This window comes from Gavia stellata, chromosome Z (assembly GCF_030936135.1).
Source record: "Gavia stellata isolate bGavSte3 chromosome Z, bGavSte3.hap2, whole genome shotgun sequence".
In the NCBI taxonomy this organism is placed as follows: Eukaryota; Metazoa; Chordata; class Aves; order Gaviiformes; family Gaviidae; genus Gavia; species Gavia stellata.
In genome coordinates, this window is record NC_082637.1 from 87853239 (window position 1) to 87869326 (window position 16088).

General features: G+C 41.5%; 1 protein-coding gene across 1 annotated transcript in view; it reads right to left on the reverse strand.

The window, feature by feature from the left end:
- The window catches only part of MCTP1 (multiple C2 and transmembrane domain containing 1), a 281602-nt gene that overhangs the window by 37677 nt on the left and 227837 nt on the right, over window positions 1–16088 (reverse strand). Inside the window, exon 17 of the mRNA XM_059833339.1 lies at window positions 49–102. Coding sequence (XP_059689322.1) covers window positions 49–102 — 54 coding nt within the window. The remainder of the gene's footprint in view (window positions 1–48; window positions 103–16088) is intronic.

Below are 16088 nucleotides of genomic sequence, written 5' to 3' on the forward strand. Positions count from 1 at the left end.
CTAAATTCTCCCATCCCCAGATACCCAAGTGCTAGGAAAGATAATTACCTTGTCATCTCTGTCATCCTCTTCTTCCTCGTCCTCTAGCATGTCCTCCACTACCTGCAGACAGAAACAGTAGTAGTTGTCATGATTTAAAAAGGAAGAGTTTTGTTCTGTCAATTCTAAACCTTTTGTAGATGAAAACTTTATTAACATTTGAAATAAATGCACAGAAGGAAAATGTACAACTAGGAAAAACCACTTGATCTAGAGATTCAAATTTAGGAAAGTGTTATAGCTTTAATTGACCTACATTAGGGAATTATATACTGAAATCCCTTCCTGTACAAAATGCTTGCTTGACAATTTAAGTATTTAAAAGGTAGTTCAAAATTCAGTGTATGATTGTTTTAACTAAAGGAATCCTTTGTTAGCTCCACTGGTGCCTATGCAGTGCACACAAATGCTTGCTTTAAATTTACTGTTATCTACAGAAACGTGCAACATTTTTAATAGCATTTACAGCATTCACCAAGAGATTTTTGAAAAACTCAAGGGTGGGAATAAATTCATACTAGCTTATCTCCTTATGATCTACAACAATGATGTATACCATATGCTCTATCGGCATTAGCACTGTGTTTCTTAATAGTGATTTTATACAACCAATGCATCTAACTTTCTGCACTTTCATGGCAGTCGCCACATGACTGCATCTTTGTATTCTTCCATTTAAACAGTCTTTTCAGTCTAACACTATGAAATACACACATACATTCAATTCATTCTACAAATATTAGTAATTATTAATCACAGCACGAGCATGAAATGAACCACTATTAAATCCAGGTTACAGAGAGATTAAATTACTTTCTGAAGATGGTCAGTGGCAGATTCAGACTCAAAACTTACAAAGCCCTCTCACACAACACTTCAGCCTACCCTAAAGGGAAAATTCTCGTTGGTGGAATTGAAATAAAGTTGTATCTCCTTATAAACAGAAAATAATGTGGCTCTTTATATCATTATTTATATGTAAGTACTTATCAGGATATAAGAACAGCCATAATGAAGGTTAGCAAAGATCCACCTAGCCCAGTGTCATATTATGGATGCAAAAAGTGTATACTATGTATTATAAAATATGCATAAAAAGGACAAGAGGAGGAAAAACTTGTTGATATGAAACATTAATACTTCAGCCTATTTCACAGACTTGCCACCAACTAAAACAATAGTTTACTTTGTTATATAGGTTAAGGTACAAGCCGTTTTAGTGTACTTGTCCTTTAAGGCAAGACATTAAAATTATAACTTCACAATCACCCCCCCTAAACACAGCTGCAAGGATATTCTCATCAAGTCCAAATCCATGTACAAGAACTAAAGGGACTTTAACACTATTCAAGAGCCAAATTCAGGAAAGAGAAGTTGTTAAAAAAGAAAACTCCGTGTGTATCAGATGCCTTTCTCTGAGTTAGCTCAACCATCACGAAGATCCCAGTTAATCACATCACACGGGCCCATGCAAAATGGGTCATAGGTTCATTTAACACGCACATATAGTAGAGCACTCTGCATACATGAAGCCAACCGCACAGTTCAAAATATTTCCAGTTTCAGCTGCTCATCCTTCATTGAACCCAGTCCCAAAACACCTCTAACAACGAGCCGCTGGCTTTGGAGGGGAAGGAGCCTCCCGTTCTGTCTACTGGAGCTGAGAATCAAAAGAAAGACTAGAAACACGAAGAAACAGCAAAGAGTAAGCATGTCCCAAAGCACAAGGAAGAAGCATGACCCAAGCAGTTAAGGAACTACTCTTGAATTCTTTCCTGCCTAGAAGAACAATTTTATCAGGAGGAGCCTGACTGACCAAATCTTCTGCAGCCTGTGACCTGACGCCAGCCAAGCAGATGTATTTGTGAATGCCCTCAGGTTGAAGAAGGAATCAAGGCTGGGGTCTAGCCACTCCCAGTGAAGAAGAAGTCTCCCTCACCAGTTTCTCCTCTGTTTCCCGTCTAGGCCAGCTCTGCTCCATTTCTTAAAGACAGGAGATCAGAGACAGTGCCCAGAGAGTTTGGGATGGTCACAGCTCTCAGCAGGCAGAAAGAGAAATGTTGAGAGCATGCTGTTGAAATGCTTGTCACCTCCTGCTTAGCTCAGCACGCCATTTTACGCGTCCCATTGGGAGGGGCCTGAGAGGTCCTGTCTTCATGGACCTCTGTGGAAACAAAGGCATTTTCAGTTTCCCAGGCACCTGCATCACCTCTTTGTTCCTCTCCTCTCCTGGTAGCTCACTGTCATATTCCCTGGGCTGTTCCAAGTGTCTGGGGAGCTGAGCTGTAAACTACACCCCTGGACTGATCAAGTTCTTCAAAAAAACCCACCCTAAAGCTTTTAAATGTGGATGCTTTCAGTGACCCACTTTACCAAGCAGCTCCAGAAACGCTGGCATCAGCTCTACCGAGGAAATGGTGAGCTGAGAGGAGAGGACGAAAACAAGCTGTTAAGGTCTACAGCGAGATGGTAACCCTCTTAAATCAGTTTTGCCATATGCAAAAAAGTCTGTAATTACATCATTAGGTGACTAAAGCCCAAGGTATAAACCTGAATCTGTTGACTCAGATACTGCCTACGTCTGGAGCTGACTAAACTCACTAGGTCTCTTACTTCTCAACGTTAATATTCCCCAGACACTTGAAGATCTCTTTTATGTACATCCAGAAATTCCTTGTCTTGACAGGATTCAGTAGCAGAATGCCTATCTCACATTACTGCTAAAGTTAGCATGGAGACAATTAGTTGAATTGGAAACCTCTAAAATTGTTGCAAATGATGGCACCTCACCAAAATCACTGGCATGACAATACCCATTCTAAATTATCTGGATGATAATACTTCAAACTCACTTTTTTTTTTTCCTTCCCCATCTAATGATCTCAAACTACATTACAAGCTTCTACAGAGTGGCAAAATGTTAACTTGTTCAAAGGACATAAAAACTCCTTTGAAATCGCTTGAAGCCCAGGACTGAGCCCAGATTTCCAGCTCCTCCATTCCACCTTTTAATTCAAAAGCCACTACCAGTCTATGCTCTTGTTCTAGGTTAGTCATATCATCAATTACACTGAGCTTTAGAGTACTGAATTGTCTGGAAAGGAAAACAGAATTCAATAATTGTAGCAAAATAAAATGTAGTAAAAGTGTTCCTATGCCCAAGATGCATATATGATTCTTTACAGTATATGAAACTTAGCCCATGCTTTCACTTGTCTTGAAATTAAAAATGAAGAGTTAAAAGAAAAAAAAACAGCCATGAACATTCAGACAATACAGTCACGGTAATATAATTTATCATCAAAAGAAGTGTTTTCAGAACTTTGCCCCAAGTTAAAACAAGGAAAGTAGATTCTTCATAATCTCATGATAGATGAAGAATAGGTATGCTGAAGCCTTACAAAAGCCATATACTGAAGTACAGTCTATTTCTGCAGAACAAAGCAAGGCTGTTCAAGAGAGGTACAGTGGATCTGAGCAACAGATTTCAGTTTAACATTGTAGTATGAATACTGTAGAAAAAAAAATGCACAATGGAATTTTTTCTCCTTTGATTCTGCCTCGTTGCTATTCAAATAAAGTGCACATGTGCTGCTTTGGTTTGAAGGAAGACAGTAGTTATTCGGATCTCTGTGTCAAGCATTGTACCTGGGGGAGGTATGATGGGGGGAGGGAGGAAACAGGGAAGGAGGCAGAGGGAGAGAGGGAGGACAGGAAAAAGCGTATGAAGATAAAATGAGACATTAGAGTTGTTTTATTAAAAGTTCTATGGCAAAAAATCTTAGATTGCCCCTAGAATACTCATGCTAAATTATGCCTTCCGATACCTTGCTTGAAATCAAGTAGTATTAATCAAACAAAGGAAGGGCACTGGGGAAATCAGAAAGATCTAATGCAAGCAGTTAAAAGTGACATGACCTTCTGTAATGTCACTTGTCACAGACTTATATGCCGCATACTGGTAGAAGGTCTTGAAAGAACCTGTTTCTTGGTACTGTCCCTTGAATGTAATACTAATACAGATGACATTTTAAAAAACACACGAGGACGGCCTCAAATACAGCATGTCAGCTACTTCGCAGCCAAACAGTAAGCAGATGATGTTTAAATGTTGCAAAGTAAGATCCTTCCTGTGCAAAACAGCCCTAGTAAAAGCTTATTAATCAGAAGCAGCATGCAGTCTAATTCCTACGTACTGCCATTGTTCCCGCTCCATTCCCACCCTCTTTGAGGAACTCAGTCTATAAATACTGTACGATTCATAATCCATAGGAGACTGGAGGAGGGTCTGTTCTGTTGCAGCGGCGACGGCGCGCAGCCGCGTTACACCAGGTTACGGGAAGGAAGCACAACCACCACGTCTGCACGCCAAAGAAAACCCCAGTCTTTGTGGGCTAGAACGCAGTCTTCCGAGGAAGCTGACAATTAAGTACAACTTGCATTTATTCTAAAGATGATCTATTGACTAACAGGATAGGATTTGTGAGAGAATAATTCATCTTGACTTCTAACCTCAACACCTGCAAAGGATGGTTGGATTCTAGCTTTTTACAAGCATGCTGAATCAAAACCCTGTGAGAGAACTCAAAAATACCTCCTGGATCTAAAGACTCTGTGGAAAAGTGACACATTGAAACTTAAAACACCACTTTTAATGAAAGGTCCTTCTTTCTATCAGCCTGCCGTTTCTCATACAAAATGTACAAACCGCATCACTCCATGAATTGTCTTCTGTTCTGATTTCTTTGGATGATCCAACCGAAACACCTGCACAGAAGATACTTTTACGTCTTTACATGTTAACAGCACCAGGTATCTGCACTAATACACAAAATAAAGAAAAAATAAAAGGAGACGCACTACCAGACTGCAGATAACCCTGATGACTGCTACCTTAGTAGTCTTTAATGTGAAGCAACTCCCCCGCCTCCCATTAGCACTTCTCTAGATTAGCTTGTGTCTTACTTGATGTAGTTCTTCAAATACAGGGGGTTTCAAATGAAAAACAGAAGAAAACACTTTTTGTGCTATATGACGTGTTACGTTGTCAACATATCTGCAGGCATTTGTATTTTCACATAAAGCTATTAACATTCATAAGACAAAATACAAGACAGAATGAGATTTGGTTCCGAATTCAACACATTTTAGATGTGCAATGAATGCAGTCAGAATTGTACTGCTTAGGACTGTTTAGGTTTCATGTTAATTCGTACTGTCCCGACATAATCTGTACCGTATATTTTTGTGTCACTCAATTCAGTGTTTATGCGTCAATGTAATATAAAACTGTGCAGTGTGTAGGGATGAAGAAGGATGCATGAAACCACCTGGGCTCTCTCAGGTCATGTCCAAGTACTTCAAGTTGAAGCAAAGACGTCCATTGTCAATAAGCCCGCTACAGCAGCAGTTTTGTGCTTGTTTTCACAACATGACATCTGCTTCTTTCATGGAATTGTCGAGGAGAAACTTTACAGGAGATACAGCTTAATTAAAATGTCTACCTTTTTTATACCACATGTATAAAGAAAATAAAAATCAAATTAACAGATTCTGATTTAATAGTGTAGTGTATCTGGAATACAACCGATCCTGATTTATACTATTAATGTTTTGACCTTGGGGTATTTCATCTGCAGTAATCATCGAGATAACTGAACCACTAGATGCAATATTAATTAGTATGATAAGCTTGCCAGTAAGGTTGAATATATTGCAGTACAGAAGACAGCAGACTAAAAAGAAAAGCATTAGTACTTTACTGCTAAAATACTTCCTGATTTTTACAGAGACACTCAAATACAATTATTTCTTCTTACTGAATGCATTTTGTTAGCTTATTCTGGGAAGTGCTCATGTTGTAATTTAGTCTGATTCTTAATAGGAAATGAGACTTTAATACGGCTATCAGATGCCTTTTGATGCATGCTACTGATTACATGTAGTTCTGTAATGTCAACAACAGAATTTTTATTTGCAGTATAATAACTTTCTTGGAAACATGCATGGGCAGTAAATACACTTTATTATACAAGAACATGTAACCTTTTTCCTGTTGTCAGCTTTGTATGCCCTCAACATTCCATTGCCAATGTAGTTAAGACTAAGTAATTTTTGACATAAAATCGGCACAAGTAGTAGGTCTTTTTCTCCATATGTCTTTCAATATTTGGTTCTCATTTATTTCAGCTCTTTCTTGTATTTACACAATGCACTGTGAACTGAATATTAGGTGTTTATTTGAAGTATGTCTCCATCTAAAGGCTTCAATATGTACTGTACACTTGAAATGTCAGCTCTTTCTTAGAATGCCTCATTTTTAGCTCAGCAGAATGAAAAAAACCATTCTTTGCTTGGCTAAGTATCAACAACAAGTTTACTGTGCAGGACTATTAAAAATAACACCTTCACAAAATTTTGTGAACTAGAATTCTTGGGCAAAACCTCATGATCAACTAACACAATGGCTCAATATTGGTTTTCACTGTTATTATTACTTCTCTTCAAATACTTTTCAGAAGCTAGTAGCACCAGATACACTTCTCTTATAAAACAGTGTTTATCCAAATAATTTTAAGCTTGTGGGTGCGACACAATCTATTACATACAAATTTGGAGCTGACAAGCTTTTTGGTAGAAAAAAGCTGTGTTACGTATTTTAGGTGACAACATATGCAATACACATATTATTGTAATTTCAGTTAAATTTTTATTTTTTTTTCCACGTATTGATACATTTTGGTAAATACATTAAAACTGCAGTACAATCCCAAAGTCCTTAAAGTCTAGGCTGAATTAAAAATGTGCTAAAGCAGAAGAAAACCAAGCCAAAGATGAATAAAAATCTCACATAACTATGGGAATTTTTACTAGAAACTATACTGATGTTAGTTTATATAATATTGATTATTTATAATAGCCACTACAACCTGTCAAGTGAATCTTGTTGCCATGTAAATCTTGATGCAAATGCAAAAAAAAATCATTAAAACAGTCTCATAGAAAAAAGGCCTCTATGTGCAGTGAACTTCAATTTTATTTTACATGCCCACAATACTGGAAGATTGCATTTGAAAAAATGTGGCAAAATTTAAATTAAAAAATCACTTGGTTTATGATAGAAAAAACCCCAAGTTTTTTAAATGCTGGAGATGATAGATAGATAGATAACTAGGGTGGGGTTTTGGTTTTGGTGTTTCGTCTTCAGGTGACCAAAACCAGCCAAAATATTCCAGTTCTGTGATGCATTTGGTTTTTGTAACTGCTACTGGCATGAGAACAGCCACGTGAAGTTTTAGCATGGGGTTACTACATACTCTGATACGGTATGTAAACGTCTGACGCAGGGATTATAATTGCAGCGCAGACAGTCTCTTTTAACTGTAGCCCAGATAGCCACTTGCAGTATTACATTCTATTATGCTGCAGGAGAGAAACGCTTTCTGCCCAACTTATATCTTTATATAGTGTAGTGTCTGACTGTTAAATTAGTGCATAATGCATTTAAAATATTTATAGTACTAACATTTAGTTAAATAACCTTTATGTAAGATTTATGTTGATTTGTTCATTTCTCATTTAATGGCAAATTATGAAGAGCATGTTTCATAAAGATAATTCTCCATTTAAATTCAGTAGGCCATTAAATATTAAAATTATGTTTCTGATGCAATCTAGAGCAAATTTGTCCAGCTTCAGCGATTATTTGCACTCATAAAAATTAGACTTGATTAATAAAATTTAAATGCTTGATTAAGCTGACATTTTCATGTTTCTTTTCTGATTTATTTAAAAAAACCCGCTGTCCTGTAGTGGGGCAGCATAGTGTATTTTTCCTCCCTGACTATATGGATCGTATAGAAAGAACAAACAGCTGCATGAAGACAGCGATGGTTCTCAGCAGACTATTTAATATTCAGGCACGTGTTGCCGGTGGTCTTTGTGCTATGGTAGCACCCAGACTGAATGCACAGACAGACGATGACCTGTTTGCAAAAGCCTCTCTAGGTTATTTTACTGGTGATAATAAATGGAGAGCAAGTTTGTGACTGATTAATTTGGCAAAAGTAAGGCAGGCCGCACATTTTAAGAACAGCTCGTGCGTGGACTTTGCTGGACCGTTTGGAGTGATGCGCTGATCGGCATCTGGCTCGAGCAGGAACAGAATGAGAGTCACTCCCTATTTTGAGGGGCAGAGAACAGTAGTTTGTGGTTAGTAAATATAAGGTAAAATCCCTTCTGCGTAACGTTGAAAATAATTCTATAAAAGCCACCACATTTTCCTTACTTTTATAGGTGTCATAAATCAGACTAGTGTTACATACATATTGCTCTACGCCTATCACGGTATTCTCCCACCATCCCGGTGTTTTGGAGATTTTGTGGCTGCTGCTGTTGCTATCAGACTGGAAGCAAAACTTCTCAGGGAAGTACAGTCAAAATGAAGTCAAGATGTAATTGCCAACCTGACAACGCCCTTTTGTATCATCTGGCGCAAATGACATATTCCAGACACTCCAGCTACAATAGAGGGAGGATGATGTCTATTTTTGCCATAAATTCATAGCAAGAATTTAGTCCTCAGCTAGAAATCACTGCTGACTCCCTGGCAGAAGACTTCTGGACTTCAAGCATAAAGCCCCTCAGTGCTGCACAGGCAATGGATCTGAAGCACTTGGTATTTGTCCTGTTCATCTGCAGATGAAACCCTCTGAAACCCTTTTGAAGAATTTTATGGACTTGTGCTTCCATGCTTTAAGACCATAATGTGAAGAAACACAGAAAAATCAAGTTACTACCTTGTTAATTGCTTGGTAACTCAGTTTTCAATTTGCAGGAGGACAGGTGGTCAGAGTCAGGCACTTTCCTGGTGGGGTTGGTTTTGTATTGAATGTACTGCAAAGTGGCACTCTCTGCCCCAAACAGGAGCAGAAACAAATTCACCAAAAGCTCTGACAGGGACTGTTGACTTGCCCCCAGAAGGAACTGATTCGGACTCTAAGCAGAAAAGCTCTTCTAGCTGCAGCCGAGCTGGGTTTGCACAACCAACTCAGGCTTGTCATGCTTACCACCCCTTCTTGAGGTAAGAAGATATCCAATGAGATGGATATATTCATAACCATCCTTCTTCCCATTCCCCCTTTTGTTTTTCTTTGTGTGGTAATTTCCAGAAGACACATAAAGATAAATAATAAAAAATCTGAGCATACATATCATACTGGAGGAGTACATAAAAAGTACCCACAGAAGCTAGTTAAAATCTCAGAATGAAAGGTTGTCTTTAACAAAAGTTATTTTTCTTCTATTCTCAAAATTTCATCCTAAATGTGTCCAGCTCAAACTTTTAATAGAAACATATACTCTAGAAACATAAGTCATCAAAGCCTATTTTGCAAAGAATCTCCAGTGAAATTAAAAGATGTATTGTGCCATTTTATATCATTCTTACAAGATTAATAATATGTGTATATACTCTATTATACAGATTCGTAAGAATTTGTGTATGGCACATTAACTCCCAGCTGCTCACCATCATTTTCTATGCAATGACATGTGCAACTTGAAACTTCAAGAGGAAATTAGCTATTTAATATTTCCTTAAAGGCTCTAAGTATTAACTATAAAAGCAGGATGTGAAGTGAAGTGATTAAACCTCTTCTCCATAGGGGTATATACAGCAGAAGAACATTCATAGGTAACTCCAGGCATGTGCATTGTTCTTCTATTAAATTTTAAATTGCTTGGAAAAAAACCCTAACAAATAATAGACCAAAAGGAGAGAAGGATTAGTATCTTCAGTCAGAGAATCCCAGAGTGGCAGAGGTTGGCAGGCACATCTTGAGATCAAGCCCCCTACTTCAGCAGAGATTGTCAAGTCCAACTCTCCTGCTCAAGCACAGTCACCTCTGAGCACGTTGCCCAGGACCATGTCCAGTAAGGTCTTGAATGGATGGAGACTCCACAGCCTCTCTGGGCAACCTGGTCCTGGGCATGACCACACTCACAGTAAAAGCGCTTTCTTGTGTTCAGATGGGATTCTGCATGTTTCGGTTTTTGCCCATTGATACTGTGCTGTCACTGGGCACCACCAAGAAGTGCCCGTCTCTCTCTTCTTCCACTCCCTTCAGGTGTTTATACACATCGTCCAGATCCCCCCTGAGCCTCATCTTCTCCAGGCAGAGTAGACCTAGCTTGCTCAGCCTCTCCTTGTATGCCTGATGCTCTGATCGCTTCACCATCTTCCCTTTGCTGGGTTGAAGGGCAACACCCCCTCCTTGCCTTACTGCCCGTCCTGACTAAAGAGCCAGTATACATCCAATGCATGATGGTTGCAACAGCAATCCCATCACGTCTCCATGATCATGCATGCATGTAGCTGCACGTAGACATCTAACTCCTACTGGCTCCTATGCCGTGCACACTATAAAACAGGTACTTCAGGGAGAGACCCCCTGGCATGCTGGGTTCTCAGAAAGGGTGCAAGAGCTTCTTCCAGAGTGGCATTTCCTTATTTGTGTGCCTACGCCTGGGGTGGGTCCCCTCTGCCCTCTTTGGTTGGTTTTGAGGTCTCTCCCGTCCACTTCACGCTCCACCCTTCGCTCACCAACTCAGACCACCACTTCCTCACTTGACTGTGGGTCATTGTCACCTCCCTCCCCATCATTTCTAGTTCAATGCTCTCCTCCTCAGGTTGGCCATCCTTCTGGGAAAGAAGACTTTGCCTCGTGGATCTTCCCTCTTCCTAGCAGTCCTCAATCCTCAAGGAGTATCCCATGGTTGTAAAAACCAAGTCCCTGTTGTCGATAACAGCTGCGCAACTGGTTGTTGATCCGCCAGATCTGTCCACTCTTCTTCCAGCCCTTCCTCCTCCATGGCACTGTCAAGGAGACCACCTAGGCTCCCTCTCCAATGCGCCTGTTACAGCAGTTAAGTGTTACGGTCCAACAGCTGAGAGACTGTCCACAGTTTGCCCTAATTGTGGTAGTCACGATTACATACACGGAGGGAAAAAAAAATATATAATTATGCAAAACAGGTTTCATTCGCAATATGACGTGTTCCAACCACACAATCAAGTGTTTCATCTCAGGGAAAGGGACGAGAGCAGCTGGAAGAGTGCAAACATTTTTAATCACTTTGAGGGTTTACCTGACCATTCCTTAAGTTAGGCAGCTCCAGCAGGCAGTCAGAACCCAGCCTGAAGTAGAAAAGCGGCGGGGGGTGGGTGTGTGTGTGTGGAATTTTTTTTTTCCACTAACTGCATGCAGTTCTAGTAACTGTGACTTCTGCTTAGAAATAGAAGTGAAAAAAAGACCCCAGACAGCAGTGCTGCTGTTTTCTCCAAGCTATAAAGGTTAGGGTTTTTTTGTACAACACATTTGAAAACATCCAAATATTAAGTAGTTTCTTAAAAAGACTGAAAAGAAGCTTTAAACCCCAGCATACTTTCTGTTAGTTTGGATACATCTAGAAGTCTTTCAATTACAGCTGTGTGGGATGAAGTTTTCTGTTCATCCATCTATTGTAAGATGTGACTTGGGGTTCCCAGACAGTCAAGGCTGCTATGAAATAAGCCCGTCCTTTGCTCTCACTCTACCCTTGTTCTCCCAGAGCATCCTGAGCGGTCTGTCACTGTGCCATGCTCCTCTACCCTATACCTGCCATAGGCACAGGGCTGGCAATGTGTAGGGGCAGCAGTCCCGTGCTGCTCCCCACTGCACAGATCCAGCGCAGGTGACAAGGGGCCGCGGGGACAGAGAAGTGGCAGCGGTTGATACCTCTCTTCTCCCTCAGAGGATGTGAAAAAGATGCTGGAAAAAAGGCAGGGGGAAAAAACCCAAAAGCAGTAAGATCCACTCAGTTCTAGTCTTGTGTGTTTAGGTGGTGATGGTTTAAGATAAGAATGGCAGTTGTGCTAAAAATAAATTATTTTGTGAGGTCAGGTATTTAGGAGTACGATCATAAGGAAGAGCAAGGATCCTTGGAGAAAACAGCTCAGTAAGCTTCAGGCAAAAATGTTACTGCAAAATTCAGAGGAAAGCATTAAGAATGCCATTTTAGTGATTTTTTTTTTCCTTGCTTAATATTGGAAGAAACTATTTATTCTGTGATTTTTTTACACCTGCCAGATGACTCAATGCCAGAAGTTCATTCATTTTAGATCAGTTCTGAATTCTCACAGGTTCATTTAGAGAACCATCCACTAAAATCTACATCTATCTACATCCGCTTACACCAACACCTAATGCAAAGAGTTTGTGCTTTGTGAAAGCATACCTTTCAGAAACACAACTAATCTTGATCTAAATGTATAAAAGATAGGGAATCCAATGCTTCTCTTTGAAGTTTGTGCCGTTGTTCAACTAAAACCGCAATGATGATCAGTCCTACAAAGAGAGTCCAGCTGAATCCATGAAAGCAATAATGCCTAATAACACTGCTTCACCTCTCCATCAGACTTTCCAATAGACTTATCTCCTATTAGTAAATACACTCAGGTCTCCCCCTTGCCCCAACCTCACTGCACTTTTAATTCAAGACAAGACTTTCACATATAACTTACTAGGAGTCAGAGTAAATGGCAAAATTATCATACTCACACTCAAATGAGCAGTGCAGGCTCATATTATGACAGAGCAGCCCAGACCATTTGGCAGGTGAATTATTCTGCAAGAAAATAAGTTCCAAACTACTTCAAAGAAACTGGTGCCCAAGCGGACACAGCAAAGGATACCTTGCCTATAGAGACAGTCAAACAAGGATGAGTTAAGGCTGGTCCATCTACCATATCTGGACAGAAACTTAGTGATCACTGTTTCATTGACCTGCAGAAGAGTGCAGTCCCTAATGCCTGAATTGATGAGACAATTGATAACTGTTTCCTTGTGGGGATATTACATTGGAAACTAACTCTTCTGAGCTACTTCTGAAGATCCCAAATTTAAAAATTTTCCATAAACATTACACAAGCATAAAGTGCACACAATTTTTAACTACACTTGTCTAGTGTTAATTGAGTAAGAAAAGTTAACATATATATTTATCTTTTTGTCTTATCATTAGCTTGAGGATTTCAAAGTAACTTCTAAAGATAGACGATATCCGTAAGATAAGTAAGTAGTCAATGATTTCACTGAGGCACATGAGGAATCTCTGGAGACCTGGGAACAGAAGCCAGATCATCTGAATCCTGAAGCATTCTCTAGCCACTAGGAAACACTGCTTAATTAATTTAGTTAATATTTACACTCTGCATAGGAAACCAGAAATATTTAAATGACTCCTAATCTAATGATACTGTGCTAATGACCTGAGCTAAGGACTTGTGATAATACTGAAGATTTGTGAGGTAATTAGAAAGGCATCCAATAAGTAAGTCTGCAGATCATTTCATGGAAGACAGATGCTCACCATGATGATAACCAAACTTAATTCATTGAAAATGAGGTCCCAACTTACTTGTGATAAAGCCTAAATAAAAAATAGTAATTGACAGACAGATATCAAGTATTTGGGAAGCACATGACTGGTTGGTATAAGCTGTATAGCTTGGTCTGAAGCAATCTCAGCAAGAGGAACATTTTTAGAGCAGCATTTGGAGTCCTCAACAGAGCGCCCATCAATAGCTTCATTATTTTGTTAGAAAAGTTACATGACCCAATTAATCTTCACAGGCAGGTGGTATTTCAGAGAGAAATTAAGTGTATTGCAGCTCACAAGTGAAATCTCTCCTTTCACAAGGGATTTCAGTCACTCATAAAATCTTCAGGTTGAGAAGCTTGAAGCATTTCAGGCAGCAGGAGACTAAGGGCTGTGATTTAAGTAATGCATCTTTTAAATCTTGATCTTAGGTTTTTTCCATAAATGTAACAACCTTTGGGATTAGGGAATACTTCTATCATTCCCACCCTTAATTTTAGATGACCCTTGGAAGTGTAACATTCTTAGTGATGTAGACAGGTAATACCACTGCCAGGATCAGGGTTATACCAGTTCCTCCGGTGACTAATAATTGCAGTTGCCAGAGATTAGGGTCATGGGATCATTCAGGCTGGAAGGGACCTCCAACCTCCTGCCCAAAGCAGGATCAGCCATGAGGTCTGAGCAGGTTGCTCAGGGCTTTATCCAGTCAGGTCTGAAAACTTCCACCAGCAACTGCACAACTTTCCTGGGCAACCTATTCCACTGCTTAACAATCCTCCTGGCAAAAAGTGTCCTCCAGTTTGAACCCTTTTTGCTTCAACTTATGCCTGTTGTCTCTTCCACCACATATCACAGGAGAATCACAGAATCATTCAGGCTGGAAAAGACCTTTAAGATCACCAAGTCCAACCATCAACCCAACCCCACCATGCCCACTAAACCATGTCCCGCAGTGCCACGTCCACACGTTCCTTAAACACCTCCAGTGAGGGTGACTCCACCACTTCCCTGGGCAGCTTATTCCAGTGTCTCACCACGCTCTCAGGAAAGACATTTTTCCTAATATCCAGCCTGAACCTCCCCTGGTGCAACTTGAGGCCATTTCCTCTAGTCCTGTCACTCGTCACTTGGGAGAAGAGGCCAACACCCACCTCACCACAACCCCCTTTCAGGCAGTTGTAGAGAGCGATAAGGTCTCCCCTCAGCCTCCTCTTCTCCAGACTGAACAACCCCAGCTCCCTCAGCCGCTCCTCATCAGACTTGTGCTCCAGACCCCTCACCAGCTCCGTCGCCCTTCTCTGGACACGCTCCAGCACCTCAGTGTCCTTCTTGCAGTGAGGGGCCCAAAACTGAACACAGCATTCGAGGTGCGGCCTCACCAGCGCCGAGTACAGGGGCACGATCCCCTCCCTACTCCTGCTGCCACACTCTTTCTGATACAGGCCAGGATGCCGTTGGCCTTCTTGGCCACCTGGGCACACTGCTGGCTCATCTTCAGCCGGCTGTCAACCAACACCCCCAGGTCCTTTTCTGTGGGGCAGCTTTCCAGCCACTCGTCCCCAAGCCTGTAGCGTTGCCTGGGGTTGTTGTGACCCAAGTGCAGGACCCGGCACTCGGCCTTGTTGAACCTCATACTACTGGCCTGGGCCCATGGATCCAGCCTGTCCAGATCCCTCTGCAGAGCCTTCCGACCCTCCAGCAGATCAACACTCCCGCCCAACTTGGTGTCCTCTGCAAACTTGCTGAGGGAGCACTCAATCCCCTCATCCAGATCATCGACAAAGATACTAAACAAGACCATCCCCAGTACCAAGCCCTGGGGGACTCCGCTTGTGACCGGCCGCCAACTGCATTTCGCTCCATTCACCACGACTCTCTGGGCTCGGCCATCCAGCCAGTTTTTTACCCAGCAAAGAGTGCACCTGTCTAAGCCACGAGTCGCCAGCTTCTCCAGGAGAATGCTGTGGGAGACAGTGTCGAAGGCTTTGCTGAAGTCCAGGTAGACAACATCCACAGCCTTCCCCTCATCCACCAGGCGGGTCACCTGGTCAGAGAAGGAGATCAGGTTGGTCAAGCAGGACCTGCCTTTCATGAACCCGTGCTGGCTGGGCCTGATCCCTTGGTTGTCCTGCACGTGCCCTGTGAGCGCCCTCAAGATGAACCTCTCCATAGTCTTCCCCGGCACCGAGGTCAGGCTGACAGGCCTGTAGTTCCCCGGATCCTCCTTCCGGCCCTTCTTGTATCTCTTCTTGATAACCTCCTTGTAGGCAATAGGGGGGCTGCTGTTCAGGTCACCCAAAGCCTTCTCTTCTCCAGGCTCTTTTGTGCCACTACCCTCACCTTCTCCTTTCAGGGCAAGTGCTCAAGTCCCCTCACCACCTTGGTGGCCCTCCGCTAAACTCGCTCAAGTTAATCAACATCTTTCTTGAACTGGGACGCCCAAAACTGGACACTATTGTAAATGCAGTCTAACAAGCACTGAGCCGAGGGGATAATCACCTCCCTCGATCCGCTGTCTGCGCTCTTGTTAAGGCAGCCCAGGGTGCTGGGCTCTTTCCTGCTGGGGCACACTGCTCGTTCACATTTACCTTGCTGTCTTCCAAGACGCCCAGGCCCAATTCAGCAAA